Raw genomic sequence first — 17,766 nt, forward strand, 5'->3', positions numbered from 1 at the left:
AGTCGAAGTGTTGCTGTGTGTTGAGGCGTTGTGAGCTCATTGATGTTCCCGGGCACGAAGCCGGCAAATATGTATGTACAGCTCTCCATGCATTGTAGGCAAAGGCTGCCATGCCACGAACAAGCACCCTTTCTGAAAGCCGAGCAGAAGCATGATCAGCCAGCAGTAGGCCTCTGTATGAAACACTTGATGTTCATGATGTGTACAACCATGTACACGCAGGCTAATACTAAGTAGTCCTCGTCCTTGTCGCTCCCCTTTGCCCTCAAATACAAACATCTTTGTACTGGCGATGCCGACAAAGAGACATTTTTGAAAAGGTGCGCCGGAGTGCCTCTGGTGTTACTTCAGGACCAGGTCGTTGTGATGGCCGTGTTCTTGTCAATGTCATTAGCTTTATCTAGTCAGACTTGGTTGTATCCTCCATCCAAATATATACATGACCTTTCCTTTCCCCAGTACACAGGCTGAAATAACGTTTTACTTATTTCAAAAAAATCGTATAAAACCTTTTGTAAACTTTTTTTTCTTCTTGTATGGCTCAACATCAGGTCCGGGGACCCCCAGGGGTTATGGGTCTGTCGCACTGATAGTGTACACATGGACCCATAAGGGTGCATTTGGTTCCATTTGTACACTCAGAGTTAAATTCACTCATTAGGATTGTACAGTGTAGACTGGGGTCCAATAGATAGTCAGCTGGTCAGTCAAAGAGTCCAAAGCCCATGTCATCATCTGACTCGTCAGAGACCACTTTCGTCTCTTCCTTCTCCTCCACGGCAGCAGGAGCCTCTATCTCTACAGCAGCGGCTGCAGTGGGAGCCGCTACAGCGCCGCCGCCCGCTGGCATGGAGGCCAACTTGAAAAGGCCGGCATTGATTACCTGGTTGACGTCCTTTCCGTTCAGTTCGCCAATGACCTTGTTCAGGCAGTCATTGTTGGCCTCAATGCCCACGCTGCCCAGGATGGACTTTATGTCGTCACCAGAGGGGTTGGCATTGCCACCGAGGACAGCCAGGAGATAAGCGGCAACGTAACGCATGTTTGGAAAAAGTAACAAAACGGCTTAAGACAAATACAGAATTGGTTTATTCTGTTTAACTGCAGTCACGTTCGCTCGGTCTGAACAGTTTCATTTTAAATGCCATTTATATTGTTGTGATGATGGCGTTGTGATGTCATTATATGATGACATCATATAAGGGGAGCACTGATAACAGGGGAGTGTAGCGCTGACTAACATTGACATCTTTTTTGCTTGGCACTGCATTGATTAGTTGTGCTGTTTGTTTGTTTGTTTGTGTTGTGATGTGACACTTATGAGCTTAGACTGCTTTTCAACAATTTATTCTTAACCTTAAACCTTAAACTGCTTTGCTGCCTCTGGGTAACTTATTTTCCCCTGGCCCTTGGGATAATAACGTTATTTAACTATCTATCTATTACATTACATCACTTTGATGAACGTACCTCAAACTCTACGACCATTTGGAAAAACCTAATTATTTCTCTGTCAGGCCGAAGGCAAGTGGGGGGCTGTTTTCGCCTGCTTAGTCATTCTACAGAAAGACACAGTTTTTCCTCATATTATGGGGATCTCAATTTTATCCATTTTGTGCCCATATATGGAGATCCCTGATGTCATCAGTAAATATGCCCATTTAGGAATATTGGTCAGATTGTCGACAACCGCCTAGGTTGATCGGTCGGACGGACGGTGACGCACTTGCAGAGATTATGCATATTTGTAGAATGATTTTACAGTATCTTTATTTAGACAATAGAAGTGAATGACGGATTGGACCATATACGTGCCCAGATATGGAGTATGATATAGGCACTATAGATGATTGATGTCATAGACTGGCCATGCTTTGTGGTGGAGAGTTGTGCTCCACATGAGTGCATGCACCACCTTTCTAATATCACGCCTTTTCTGCTTTTCTTTCTGTTTTTGCTTTCACAGCCCCTACATCATTCCGGAGGAATTTCTCCTGCTGCTTAGATAAACAATGCAGGTGAACTAAGCGAAATCTTCTGTTACACCCTTACTGCTGAGAGTTGCTGAACAAATGCAGAGGCAGACCAGCTTTCCCTGCTGTAGTGCTATGGATGGCCTGATCAACCTTAACTCTTTCATGAAACAACCACATCCCTCTCCTGCCACTCGATGATAATTGTATACTCTGTCACACCACGGTGTAGCATACCAAAAATAACTGATCTAGGGGTGCAACAGTTAATCGACCTAATCAATTTAATTAATCAATACATAAAGCTAATTATTAATAAGAAAACAATTGAATAAATAATTGATTATTAATCTATACCTATTTTGGGCATGTAATTGTAGCCGGGGGGAAATGTCTAAGATTGTGAGAATAGACGAACTCACAACGGGTCGCAACAGGACATACAATAACACTTACAGTAATGTGGTTCATCAATTCGTTGATATCAATCTATAAAATAATGTCTACGGAAATAATTGATAGTTGCAGCTCTGAACTGATCTCCAAGCTAATAACTTGTATACGTTGTTTTTCGCAAGCGACTCCCTTGTGCGATGGCGTCTACCGTAAATTTAGCTTTGCTGTAGAACCTATACGAGTGTCTGAGACTGTGCAACTGTAGTTTATTAACTTCAAATGTGCATTGTCACCTTAATTTGGTATTCATCGTTTTTAAAGCAAACTTTTGAATCAAGAGTTGTGGAGCTGCATGAGTCACACGGATGAAGAATTGTCAGACTGCTCACAATTTCATGGTCTGTCTTGTTTGTGACAAATCAGCTGTCAGCCATATTCAGAGGAGCAGTGCAGCAATATCAATGTGTAATATTCAAACTCAAATCATCAACTTCAAATGAAGTCTATGGCATAGTCCTTAAAGAAAGAAGGAAGGGGAAAAAAGAAACTCCCAATCAACTCATCTTGTTTTTTTGACATAGTTGTACTTGCCTCTCCTGCCTTGTCATTGCTATTTCAGCAATTCTATCCACACAGGCTGCGTCAGACATCGTTAGACTCCACTATCATGTTACCATGCAGGAAGGCTGTGTTGTACGCCACACGCCCAATGGTGGAAGAAGTACTCAGATTCTTATTGTAGCTTAAGTAAAAGTAGCAGTACCGCACAATATAAAAATACTATGTTATGTTACAGCATTGGAATCTAAATATACGTACAGAACCGAGGTAAAAGTACTCAAATATTTCAAAATCTGTCAAACTGTGTTGAAGTATAAAGATCTGAAGTACAGTACTTGAGTAAATGTACCTTGTTACTTTCCACCACTGCAACACGGCAGCAGGCAAAGACACAGGCAGCTCTGCGGAGCACCCGTCCAGACCACTGGGGAGGAGGGGGTCGATGTAGAAGGCGCAAAGATGCAACCGCAAAGACGATGGACAGTTTTAATACAGAGCCGCATGCCCCCCCTGGGGAGACGAGCGGTTTCTCCCCCCTGCAGACATTATGGGCGGCTGAAATGAAGCACATCCATTTCCTGGCAGCCTGGGGGGTGACATGTAGCAAACGGTGGGGTGGTCTCTCTGGTGGGGGGTTTGGGTGGTGGTGCCTCCTCCTCTGTCGCAAACACAGCGCAACATCTCCACCTATTAACCGGTGTTGTACGGTGAAAATAGCAGATAATCTAACAGGCTCAAGATATGTCGCCGGTACAGGCCACTTACCGTATATGGTTGACCGGGGTCCCTCAGGGCTCTATACTAGTGTATTTTCTGTTTTCTGTTATTGTGGGGAAAGCTTTTGCAGAAAAGCTATTTAACAGAGAGGCCTGTTTCTCCCCCATGTGGCAGAGCCTGATTGAAGTCTGTCGATTTTTAAGCTGTCAGTAATCGTAAGTTGGATTTTTTTTTTCCTGCTTTTTGTTGTTGACGCTGAGCCAATCAATTCCTTATCTTTTGGGAGTTGAGCGCTGCTGTTAAACTGAAATAAAAGCAGCAATGGACGGCACACACACAGAACCAGAGATGGTTCCTCAAAGAGATATATATTATATATTTGTACAGGCAACTTTAACCACTTCAACCCTTAAGCATCCACATTTTTTGTCTTAATGGCAGAAAATAGTAAATCTGCTGTTTTCGAAAAGAGAGTATGGTGTAGAGGGTAAAAAGGAGCGGAACAAGTATAGAACCCTGGGAGACACCGGTAAATGAAGTATACAGGGCCTAAGTGGTTTATGGAACCATTCAAATAAATATTTATTTTTAATTTAAAGAACCTTGGTCTGAACAATACAGCCTGCAAGGTTGTTTTTGTAATCAAAAGGGGTCAAAAAGTGGTTTTCAACCAGAGGTCCAGGGACCTTACAAGAGTTAAATTATTGTTAAATATCTGCATTACGTAATTTACAAGAAGTCTACACAATGTAGAGAATGTAGAAGAATTGTTAGTTTGATCAATGTTCGCCTGTCATCTCTCCTATGGTACCACATCAATACAGCATGGAATTGTGAACAAAATCTTATCCAACGACAACAAAATGACAACGACAGCCTCTCGAACCCAAAGGTTTTGTGTCTGAGAGGCCAAACGTCATGGTCCGTGGCTCAAATGCTGAATAAGTAAAATGGACCTTGATATGAAAATAGTGGAAAACCACTGTTCTATGGTATCACTCTGTGTGCAGGTAATAGTGGCAGCCAGTGTACAGTACAGTATATGTGGTTCCACAGTGCTGCTGGGCTTTTGGACACATGTACTTGTGGGTGGGTGATAAAAAGGCAGGTTGCTGGAGGGCTTCTATGACATCCATGGAGACTAACAGGAGACTAGCAGGAGCACCCCGCACAGGAAGCCATTCTAAAAATGAACGCTATAGGGGCTGATGAAAAGGATGGACACGCACACACACGCAGGCAGGCAGGCAGGCAGGCAGGTAGACAGGCAGGCAGGCAGGAAGGAAGGCACACAAGTACACACGCACACACGAGCGCATGCACACAAGTACGCATGCACGAACATACAGTTTTGCATTACTATACCTGTGAGGATATCAACATTTTACACCAATTGCAATTTCTAGATTATGGTTATAAACAACTCTTGACCTGTTCCACCAATGTCTTCATTGTGGAGAAGAGAGAAGAGATTAAGTAGAACTAAAAGACAAATCATTTTATGTTTGGTTGCACTTTTTGTACTTTGGAGAAAACAGACAACAGTAAACAATCAACTTTACTCCCGCTTCTTAGTCTGGTTCGCTACCTGTTATTTTGTGTTCAGACACACGATGAGAGCAAGATAGTTATTCAGACCCTAGTATATAATTGAGTTCACTGGGGTTCCTCAGGGGTCTGGACTTGGTCCCCTCCTATTTTCTCTACACCAAATCTCTTCGCTGAAAATAAGACGCTCTAGGCTACCAGCTCACAACGTGTCACGTTGCGATGCATTGTGGGCTTATAGATTTTAAACATTGTAACAACATTTTGTGGGTCGACTCCGAAAACAAATCTTTTCAGATGGGGGGCCTGCGTCCTTTCTCATTTGGTGTTCCTTGACATGGGAAAAGTTGAGAAACACACTGAGTTAAACAATGAATGATGTCTCTTGTGATCTCAGACAACAACATTGGGAGTACAAAGCACACTTGTCGTCTTTATGTAAGACTCTTCTCCCGCCGACACTGGCAGCGTTGCAGCGCCACTGTACCGTGGCGGAGCATGCAGGCTCAGTGTGGGCCGCTGTTTGCAGCACAGCGTGCCTTGCATAGCCTACTGAAAAGCAGTGATGGAAGAACATTTCTTTGTTAAAGTAAAAGCATCAATAACCTATATGAGCTTTTCACAGCTTAATTGTGAAAAATAATTTGTGCAAATCTTTGAATAACATGGGGGGGGGGGGGGGGGGTCCCTGGAACAAATGAATACGTTTGAGCACACCACTGATATATTGCAACACACGTTTATTCAGAAAACTGTTTTAGAAGACATTTGTAGAATCGGGCCAGCAACGGGTCTAAATGGGTTAAAAGGATGTCACTAAGGGCCCCAGCCCCCATGCACTGCGGTTTATAATTGGCCAGTTAGACACTTAAACACTGCATTAGCCCCAAAAGAGTCGGCGACGGCGAGATTCACATTTTCCGAGAATGAAGACTGTCTTGTGGAATGGTGAAGAAGAGTGTGGGGAAATGAGGACTATTACTAGTCTAGTGAGGGCAGCATTCCTCATGGTTGTAGTAGGCCAGGTATTATGATACTAGGATGAAGATTATTTTTCACCAAAAATGTGTACAGAAAGAGTTAAAATTATGTTTTTATGTGGCCACACCCACTAGTTCATTAAAGGGATATTTCACTTTCAAAAGTAGGCTACACAACAAATATGTTTTTACTTGAGTTAAAGTAACACTACTGCAGTATAAAAATACTCTGTTTAGTTACAAGAAAAAGCATGTATTTAGACAAAAGTATTCATATCAAAATATATGGCCTACCGTACTAAAGTAGGCCTACAACTTTTCTAATAATGTTCCAACATCGTTGTTTTGTTTTTGTCAGCGGTGCTAACCGCTCCTACATCTGGCTTTGTGTGTATGTATGAGCACGGAACTCCATGTATGGAGATAACTAACATCACGGACAGAACGGCCCATATGAGGAGATGTGTGTCGTGTTTGATACCACTTAGCACAGGTGCGATTTTTATATTAATATCTGTGAATAAATACTATGGAACACGGTTCTTTTTGTCATTTTCCTGAAAGGTTTTGGACATACAAGTTTTCCATCCGACCACAACAACATAATATAGTATCTGTCAAAAGGATTGGAACAGGGAAAACATTTTACAAATTCTATTTCCATGCTGGTCCTTTGAGTGCAAACGTGCAAATGTGTATTCGTCTTCAGGTCAGATGTTAGGTGACATACAGAGGGAGGTGTGGGATGGGACTGTGGTGCGAACAAGGAGACGTGAGGGTGTTGTTGGAGAAACGTGTTAATTGGCTACATCTGTGTGCTGCCACCCCACCAGGCAGCCACCTTCTTTAGTGTTGGCACAGGGGTATGTACTGTACCGTACAAGATGGGGTGCCATGATTTTTTTCCTCCCTAAAACATGATGATCAGGTATTATTATTATACTAGAAGAAATATTTTTTTCCCAAAAAGTGTACAGAAAGCGTAAAATTATGTTTTATGTGGCCAAGCCCACCAGTTCATTAAAGGGATATTTCACTTTCAAAAAAACTTTTGGTCATTTTTTTCGTCTACTCAGGCTTTTGTGAGCACCCTGGACAGATTTTTATTTGCTTGATTCAATATATAGATATTTTATCAGACACTCCCTGCCCAGGGCCCATTCCTATACAAACCTCTTGTAACTTCAAACCATTTTAACCATGATAGATTCATCAAAAACCCTTTTTTCTGGTGAGCTGGCTTTTCAATAACCCTTTTCATTTATTTTTTAATCATTTCTTGGGAAAATGGAAATAAATGTATACAATAAAAAATATATAAAAATAAATTAAAAAATTATCAGAAAAAACAAGGTCACTAATACATTTATATAAATTAAACGATTCAAGATAGCCTACTGTAGACTCAGATATCCCTAAATTACTTTAGCATTTTAACATTCTTAATACAAACATCATGAATAGACATCAGTGTGTTTTTAATCAAAATGGTACACTGAGACAAATGAACGATTGATGATGAAGCGATGAACTTCTACATAAAAAAAGAAACAAGAAAAGTCAAGACGAGTTCTGCTGAACAAACATTTGACTGACTTCAAGTCCGAGCTGAGCTTACTTACCGGATATCTCCTTTTGCACAAAGTAGTGCAATGCAAGATAGAGTCACACCCTACCACTACTTCCTGTTCATCCACAGAGCATTGATTCTGGTTGTTTTCTCCATTAGATTAAAGTGCTTTCTTTTAACTTTTTTCAACTTTTATTACTTGTCAAAATACATTTTATTTATCTGCCTCATCTTTTTACCATCCCAAGTAATAAGTTGAAAAAAGTGAAAAGAAATCCAATGCTCAATCCAATGCTCAGTCGATGAACAGGAAGTAGTGGTAGGGTGTGACTCAAAGGGATCTGGCGCCCTCTATCTTGCATTGCACTACTGTGTGCAAAAGAATAATTGCACATGGCTAAAAGCTGTGTAATTGACAAGAGGTCATGATGACTTGCTTAATTGCTCATGGCTAACAGCTGTATGAATGCTTTCCAATTAGCAGAAAATTACTGCAATACCTGAAACAACCACTAGGTACAGACTAAGCTGAGACAGAACATGACATTAGCCACTTTAACCTTTTTAAAGTTGGGGACATAGTAAGTTACTTCAAGAAACATCACCCCATAACTCTTTCACAAGTGTTTATGCTCATTCACCATGGGCTCCCCAGTGTACCAGTGAGTCATATGCGTTCAAAGGGATGATCGTGTCACACTATTGCTCAACGTTGCATGTTTTCTTCACATGGCTGTGCGGTTATTGCTGCGTTTGATGAGGTACTACATCTAGACTACCACTCTTTAAAACACATTTGAATGGCTTGTGCATTTCCAATTCTGAATAATGTTGCTATTCCTTACATAATGTTACATTAACTGTACAGATAAATCCAGAGTGTCAATTTAAAGCATCCGTTTTAAACATTCAGTGTTAAATTAGGGTAGATTGCAATTTACAATTTAAGTATTTAGCAGACACTCCAGAGCGACTTACACTAAGCGAGGACAGCACAAGGTAATACATCAAATGCATAGAAGTATAAATAAACTAAAAACATAGGTAAACAAAGAACCTATTGAATTCTTAACCGCTTAAACACTACACGTTGACCAGGGTCCAGGGCTACAAGGTCACAACGTGCCGCAATGCAACACCTAATGAGCTTGCTGTTTCCGTTTACCCCAGAATAGGATCGACTTCATGTGGTAAAGGAACGCAACAGTGGATCAGAGGTTGTAGGCCTACTGATGATCATAAATAGAACAATAGTGTGAATGTACATAAATACCCTGACTTCAAGTCATAGGGGAATTTGGTTTCCTGTGTGACACCGGTTGAAAACCATCATTTTTGCGGTGAATGCAAAACTGTCGTTCCCGTCAGGGCTACAAACCTGAGTCTGTGTATACTTGATATTGTGCATCGCCGCTGTTTAGACAAAATGCTTCCCGGTCACAGTGTGCGACACCTGATTCACAGAAAAAAAAACATACCGTAAATCACAACATAGAGCAGCGGTGGAAGTAGTCAAATGTTTTTACTTAAGTAGAAGTATCAATACGGTAATGTAGAAGTAAAAGTCACAAGTAATTAAGTCAGTAATTAAAAATGTACTTGAGTAAAAGTACAAAAGTATTAGTATAAAATGTAGCCTACTTAAAGTACCAAAAGTATAAAGTGCTCATTATGCAGAATGTCCCATCTCAAGTTTTCAAATGTATATATGTATATATTTTTTAGAAAATAGCAGATCTATAAGCTCACAATGCGACACATTGTGAGCTCGTAGATTGGTTATTTTAAAATGACTAAAATGTATGCTGTAGTGTTTAATGCATGTTTTTTAATAATAATCAAAATGCATTAATTAGTAAGTAAATTGTTCAAAAACATTTAGTGGAGTAAAAGTATAATATTTGCTTCTGAGATGTAGTAGAGTAGAAGTAAAAGTACTGAAAATGTGAATTATACTCCAGTAAAGTAAAAAGAAGAAAAATAAAATCAAACCTCGGTTCGAAGTGAAGCGGTGAACTTTTATATTATGTATTCTAGAGCTATGAACTCTGTATATACATTCGGTTCGAAGTGAAGCGGTATGTGTTCTAGAGTTCCAGAGCTCAGAATTCAGTATTCTGAATGAATGAATGATTTTATCTGGAGGGCCGAATTGTCATGTGAAGCTTGACCAATCCTCAAAGTATGGTCTCATTGGACATTTTTAATCATCCAATCATCAGACCGGGACGGACACTACACACATATTCTGGACGTCCGGGACAGATACCTGTTCATTCTGGACTGAAATGACCATATATGGACGTGGGGGACACACATGGGACACACATTTACGCACAGATAAAACCTGTTCATTCTGGACTGAAATTACCATATATGGACGTGGGGGACACACATGGGACACACAAAGCCACTCCTTGGAAGCGGCTTTCACCGCTTCAAAAACTCGTACTTGAGTAAATGTACTTAGTTTCTTTACACCACTGCACCTGAGTGAAAAATCACAGTGAGAGCGTGGCCTCTTTAAATCACATGTCCTCTTCCCTCCGGCTGATTTCCAATTACGTTAAGTCATCAACTCACATCATCATTTATCACATTTGCATGCGATTGACCAAATGGCGTCTGCGTGCGGCGTGCCGATTTCCTCCTCTGTGCATCCGCCTCTGTCTGTCTGTCTGTCTGTCTGTCTGTCTGTCTGTCTGTCACACAAAAGAAAACAAAGCCTATCCTTACCTCCCCCTGACCTTTCTATTGTAAATACCATGTATTTTGCATTGTGTTTTAGGACTGTTTTAAAAAATATACATAATAAGTAGGCTACTGTGTTTTATTTTTTCTGTCATTCAAAGTTATATTAGTTAAAAAAAGGACCCCAATTGAAACAAGCCCAAAAGCTTTTTTGAGGTGTTGATCCTTTTAGTTGACCTCGTACCAGTGAACTGTACTGTCAGGAAACTGTACCTTTTCCTGTGCAAACTTCGAATAAAGTCTTCAATCAATCAATCTGTCTGTCGGTCTGTCGGCCAGTGGGAGGCAGCAGCGGGGAAGGGGAAGCCTCCTGTGTTTACCTCTCGCGGCAGATTGGCCTCTGATCTTCAAATCTCTTGTTTAGCCAAAGTGGTCCCTCAAGGGACAGCTGCAAATGGGGGAGATGAGGAGAGACAGTTGGCGAGTGAGAAGAGAGAGAGAGAGAGAGAGAGAGAGAGAGAGAGAGAGAGAACAGAGGAGGGATGGAAGGCCTTCAGGATGAGACGGCTCTGCTCCACTGCAGTGTGCTCTCCTCCCTCTCCTCCTATAGGCCTGATTGTACCTCCTTGGGAGAGAGGGCTCATCAGGTATTCACAAAGCCTCTCTCTCTCTCTCTCTCTCTCTCTCTCTCTCTCTCTGACGCCTACCTCCTCCACAGCGCTCTCTGTCAGGGACAGAACGACAGGTCCTTTGTGTGTCAGTATCCATGTCATATTTCACCAGAATGCAAAGGCTTCTTTTTGCTTTCTTTTTTTTTTTTTCTTTTTTACAATTTCTGATAAAGGTGGGTGATTTAAAGCGGGGAAGGAGGTGTTGTGGTTGGCAGTGTGTGTGTGTGTGTGTGTGTGTGTGTGTGTGTGTGTGTGTGTGTGTGTGTGTGTGTGTGTGTGTGTGTGTGTGTGTGTGTGTGTGTGCGCGTGTGCGTGTGTTGGGGGGGGGGGGGGGGGTGTACAGGTACTCAAGTACTGTACCATAGTTTTGCCATTCAGACATTGCGTTAGACCGGGAATTGCCGGATTTGACCGATTTTTAATGACAAAGACCGGAAAATATAAACCTCATCGGACATAAGGACCGATTGAAAATGACACGGCAGTTCATTAATGTCACCGCAAATCCCTCTCTCTCTCTCTCTCTCTCTCTCTTTCTCAATGTCTCTCTCTCTCTCTCTCTCTCTCTCTCTCTCTCTCTCTCTCTCTCTCTCTCTCTCTCCTCATCACTCTCTCACATGCACGTTAGTTTGGTTGCACAAAAACACACGGGTTAAGCTACACTTTTTCCTGTTAATAATAACCTAATGTGAAATAAGCTGCATTGGGAGTTAAGCGGTAGACACTTTATTGTGAAGGTAAGACAGGAAATGATAGTTGTTGCTGGGTTGGCCCTAGTTGTCGGTTTGTTATGATGTCGCTAAAGTCTGTGAGCTGCATTTGGAATACCCCGCGCAGTTTAAGTTATGAATGGACAGTCAAAAAAAGTTGTATTATCAGAACTGTTTAGCCTATACATTAATTTGCGAACGGGGGCTGGGGGGAGAGAGAAGACAGCAGTCCATTTCAGCGTCATCTTGCAATGCGCACTGTGAACCCATGGGAATTATAAGGCACCCAGGACAACTAACAACCCATATAAAACAAACATTGTACACTCGATTAAGTTCTTTATGAGGAGATGTTATGGAAACTGTACAAGATCACCACCAAAGCCTTTACAACCTTCCCAAAGTTGCATAACAGCGATGCATGGACGCACTCGTGACTCGACCATAGCAGTGAGTAGACTACTATAATTGATTAATTTCTGGACAGATGAATCTATCAACCTATGAAACATTTGGGCAGACCCCACTTTCAGAATATTTCTCATTATTCTGTACATGTGTTAGCCTCGATGCAACAGAAACAACTTGTTATGAAACCATGCAGTATTCGTGCAAACACACAGCCTGAGCCTGCGCGAGAATAGTCCAATATAAATTAATTCCCTTATGCAAGATGAAGCTGTATGTTTTTTGTACAGCCTACTACTCCTTTACATTCAATTCGTTCAGTCCCAACTATACAACAGGATTTAAACTGTTGTTTTTGGCTATGTTTTTGCACCTGCTTGTCACCCATGCATTACAATTATTATGTCCGGTATTTTTATCAGATGTCCGATAAATTTGAATCATGCCGGTCACGGTGACCGGCTGTTAAAAATCCTAGCGCGACCTCTGATGTAGATTACTGCCAAGGCTTTTGTATTTACCTGATTTTCGTGGGCTCCGTGCACACAGCTTGTGTCCATTGTGTTCCCTTTCCCGGCCGTCGAAAGTCTTTTCTTTCGGAGAAAAAATACAACCACAATGATCCGTGTGTAAGCTATGGTCCATAGAAAACAGCCTGTTTTGACCAAACGCGCGATATGAGAAAAGAAGCCGAGATATAGGCCTATACATTTTTCTGCAGCCAGGATGAATATAATTCAATGGCCGGAAGTGTCTTTTGCTCTTTTCCCTTATTCCCGGGCGCGGTAGTGCAGGGGCTATTGGTTACCATGGTAACCAGTTAACATGTCAGGTAACGTGTTAACGGGGGGGAATGTGGGAACGTGTTAGGCACTCCAGGTGTTAAGTACGATTTGAAGTATTGTTTAAACTTTCTTCAGTATTTACAATTTTCAGTACTTTTACTTCTACCCTGCATCTCAGAGGAAAAGGACTTTATCACTGTGTAATGCATGTTTTCACAGAGCCGAGTTGCGTCAGGACTGGAGGGTTCACTGACACATCAAAGGAGTAGTTCACCCCCAAAATGACTTTTTTTTAGTTCAATAATGTTTTGGTGTTTTGGTGTCGCATTCCTAAGACAATAATTTGATTACAATAAATTTACCCCCATTGATTCTGGATGGGCCCATCCGGAATCAATTATACAAAATGTAATGGCTCAACTCCTAGTGCTCGTCAGGGTGGGGGGTCCCCGGTTCAAATATGATTCTTTTGGGGGTCGTGGCCTGAAAAGGTTGAGAACCACTGATGTAGGTGGAGGGGGGGTGGCTATGGCTGTGGGGATATTCCATGTCCTGGCAATAGAAGCAGCAGAGCCTCGAATGCGTGGCCACGTGTCATGTGTTTTATTATTTTCTTATCGCCACTGTCTTTGTTTATGACAGATGGGACGGCCGGCGTTGGCGCCTCCTTATCGGGGCTGCACGCTGCCGCATCAAGTACAGTATCTGCAGTGCTTCATGAGACCCTCCTATGAGAGCCACGCACATCATCACCCTGCTTTGTCGTTCACTCTTCATCGTGGCTTCTTTTGTTGATGCGGCATCGATCGCCACGGCTGATAGGCCTACCTGTGCATCATCTCGGCGCTAAATGAAAACAGATGGCTATCGCCGTGTTTCCCGTGCTATCGCGCCGAGCCAGCGCTGCCACAGCGCCGCTGGAGATGGGGATGGGGATGGGGGCCGGCCGGGCCGGGGAGGAACAAGGCTGGGATCAATAAGCTAGTAATGAGGACGCTGAAGCAGGATGCTCATCAGACGGAAGACTGACTTTGTGTGTGTGTGTGTGTGTGTGTGTGTGTGTGTGTGTGTGTGTGTGTGTGTGTGTGTGTATGTGTGTGTGTGTGTGTGTGTGTGTGTGTGTGTGTGTGTGTGTGTGTGCGCGTGTGTGTGCGTGTGTGTGTGCGCGTGTGTGTGCGTGCATGCATGCGAGCGTGTGTGCGTGTGAGTGCGCGTGTATGTGCGTGTATGTGTATGTTGTGTGTGTGTCCTTCAATGTGTGGGTGAATGATGAACTGTGTGTTTGTGGGGTGTTTGTGGGGTGTGCAAGGGTGCACATGTGTGTGTGGGTGTGTGTGTGTCTGTGTTGTGCGTGCATGTGTGCGTACATATGTGCGCGCGCGTGTGTGAGAGAGAATGATCGATATTTTCATGGCGACAGTCAACACGAATGTACATAAAATGTGTGTTTGTGGGGTGTGCAACGGGGCACCCGTCCGTGTGCACGTGTGAGCACTGATCGATATTTTGCTGGTGACAGTCAACAGGAATGTACATGTAAGGTACTCCCTATGCACTGATGTACCATGCTGAGGAGGAGGAACACAGCTCCTCAAGGGTAATCCTCAAGGGCTTCCTGACATAGTTCCTTACCACCGCTGCCTTGATGTACCTGCTACACATATTGCCACTGGCCATTTCCTAAGCTGCCATGACTTTGGCGTAGTAGTAGTAGTACATTGCCCACTCAATTTCTCCACCGAGCTATTCACGTTCTCAAGACTAACCGTGTAACCCATTAAAACCAGGAAAGCATCCGTGTCGTTTTAGATTTTAGCTACATCGTCTCTGTCGGCTGGAAACCTAACGTGGCCAAAACTGTTCCCAGCAAGCACGTCAGGACCTGGACCAATCAGTGACGTCTCAATTGGGGCCAGATCACAGCCCATATGGCAGATCACAGCCCATATGGGGATAATCTTGACGTCATTACCAGGACGTCATATGGAATTTTTTGTTTGACAGGATTATTGTTATTGTTTGTCATGTTAGTTGAAATATGAGCATATAAGGTTATATTCTGGGACATATCTGACTAGTTATGATATTTATCTGGCCTAGAATATCACCTGATTTCAACCAACATTTCAACAAACAAAAAAGTCCATACTGTATGACGTCCTGGTAATGGGGCTCTTAAGTCTGACATCATTTTGTAGGAGGAGGAGAACTTCTGGTGCCAAATGGCACCAGCGCCCGTGAATCTTTTTACTATAAGCACATTTTTCTTCTCTTTCTTGTTGACAGGAAAGTGGTAGAATTATACTTTAGTCGTTATTTTTGTCTCGGATCTGTTGAAATAGCGAGGGACACAGCACTGACCATATTGACAATAAATCTGCTTGGGGGTCTGACTACAAAATGATGTCACGGCTTAAAAGTCCCCATCATCCCCATATGGGCTGTGATCTGGCCCCAATCGAGACGGCACTGATTGGTCCAGGTCCTGACCGTGCTTGCTGGGTTACTTTTCAGGATTCAAAATCAAAATAGCAAAAGTAGCAGATCTAATAAAGCTTTAAATACGTTGTTTCTTCGTGCCGTGTTTCGAGCTTGTGGATCTGCTACTTTTCATGCTTTTGCTTTTCATGACGCTGTCGACCACGGGGTCACCAAAAGCAATAGGGGTCTGGGGGAGCATGAAGGTGGACAGCAAATTACGTGTCAGTCCAGCCAGTAGTTTCCGACACGTTGTTTGGGACCAAAGTGGTGGACATACAGACAAGACCAATAATCCATTGTGCAGCGGTTCTCAGACTTTTTCATGTCGATGACCCCCAAACTGATATGTATTTGCCCATGGACCACCATCTGAAAAAGTCTTTCTCCACGGACCCCCATCTGAAAAAGTCTTTTCAGATCCCGGAAAAGAAGATGTAATTATCAACATTATTAAATATATTTCAAAAGGGGCGCCCACTGGCCTACTGGTCTGGGCGCATACCACTCAGGCATTGCAAAATACATAGGCATGGATGCTTGGTGGTGTCGCCACTGCCAGTTCGATTCCCGATCCGGACGACCTTTTCCGCGTGTCACTCCCCGTCTCCCCGTGCTGTTTCCTGTCAGTATACTGACCTATCAATAAAGGCAAGCCCAAAAACAAATCTTTAAAAAAAATATATATATAAATATTTTCCAAAAAGAAAAAGAATAACACAATAAAAATAAAACAATAGCAGATGTACAGAGCACTTTAAAACGCTTGAGAAATGACAGCAGAATGATTGAAGCTACCACCGGCTCAGTTCTACTGTCTGGGGCTTTGATTGACTCCCACTGCCACAAAAGAAGTTAAGTGTGGAAAAACTCATTGGAAACTAATTACAAAGGCTGCAGATTAAGCGGGGAAATGTCCATTTAACACTAATTAGGGATTCTGTGTGTGTGTGTGCGTGCGTGCGTGCGTGCATGCGTGCAAAGATGTGTGGGCTTGACTGTTCATGTGTTCTGTGTGAGTAACCAGAGAAGCTCATCCCACTGTCTGCAGTGAAAATGTTTTACTTTGAACAAGCAAAAAAAAAAAAACAAAAAAACAAATCCAGCAAAAATCAAGGGGAACTTTGGTTCAATAGCAACCTTTAGTGTCTGAACACAGTGACAGTCGTCGGGCATGAGAGCCTCGGGCAAAAACAAACCATTTTTAGCCTTCAGAGTGACATTCAAAGCGTGCTGCTGAGCCAAATTGAAAACACACCACATGCACATCTTTATAAAATTCATTTTTTTGTTATACAAGCCAAGGCCTACTGGGCATAAACCTTCATACAAATCATGTGTGTATTCACCTATTTGATTGATTGATTGATTGATTGATTGATTGATTGATTGATTGATTGATTGATTGAATACTTTATTTGCAGTTCACATAGAAAAAACAGGTGACAGTACAGTGCAGATACAAGATCTACTAATAGGATTTGATCTCAAGCAAGCACTATGGCTTGTTTACATTGGGGTCCTTTGTACTCATTTCATTGAGGCATTAAATGACAGACAAATATACAACAACTATGCAAAACATCATATAGCAAAAAGTTACAGTAAAAAGTACAGTAAACAGGTCAGGGGGTAGGGGTAGGCTTTGTCTTTGACTTTTACAGGTGCCAGTTTCAAGTTGCAGCCACCTGTAAGTGTTCTTTCAGGTGCACCAGACTGGGGTGCAGTATTCCACTGCAGAGTAGACCAGGGCTTGGGTGGATATTCGCAGCGTCTTAGCGGAGGCTCCCCAGGTTATACCAGCTAGGCGGCGGATCAGCGCGACCCTAGAAGTCACCTTGGCTTTGACTTCCTCGAGACGTTGTCTGAAGGACAGTGTCCGGTCGAGACGCATGCTGAGGTACTTTGGGGCTTGCTGGGCCTCCAGGCGTTTATAATAATAACTAGCGTCTCAGGTCCTTTAGAGATTCAAAAAACAAAAAACAAACGTGCGCAAATAGGGTGATGTGCTCCCTACTGAGCTGGGTGGGTGGGTATGTGGCTGACAGTACAAAGACTGGGCCTTTAGCCAATGAGGGAGCAGTGTTCTCAGTGACATCACCACCAACGAACAAGTGTTGTCACATACCCACAGGCACACACCTGGCGCACAAGTAGGCCATACTTGGCTATGCGTGCGTAAGGCGCAAGTTGCCACCTCGACAGAGTGCAGTCTAATTCGATAGAGCGCTGCTGTAGGAAGATGACAGCAATAAAGACCAAGAAATCATGTCAGCAG

General features: G+C 42.7%; 1 protein-coding gene across 1 annotated transcript; it reads right to left on the reverse strand.

The window, feature by feature from the left end:
- Positions 1-703: 703 nt before the first annotated feature.
- On the reverse strand, positions 704-1,042 carry LOC308295166 (uncharacterized protein; the record flags this gene model as incomplete). The annotated part of the gene is made up of 1 exon (XM_080738161.1): positions 704-1,042. One exon carries the CDS (start codon positions 1,040-1,042, stop codon positions 704-706), a length of 339 nt encoding a protein of 112 aa, XP_080594287.1.
- Positions 1,043-17,766: the final 16,724 nt, after the last annotated feature.

Source organism: Nannobrachium achirus (assembly GCF_963921795.1).
Source record: "Nannobrachium achirus genome assembly, chromosome: 12".
Classification (NCBI taxonomy): Eukaryota; Metazoa; Chordata; class Actinopteri; order Myctophiformes; family Myctophidae; genus Nannobrachium; species Nannobrachium achirus.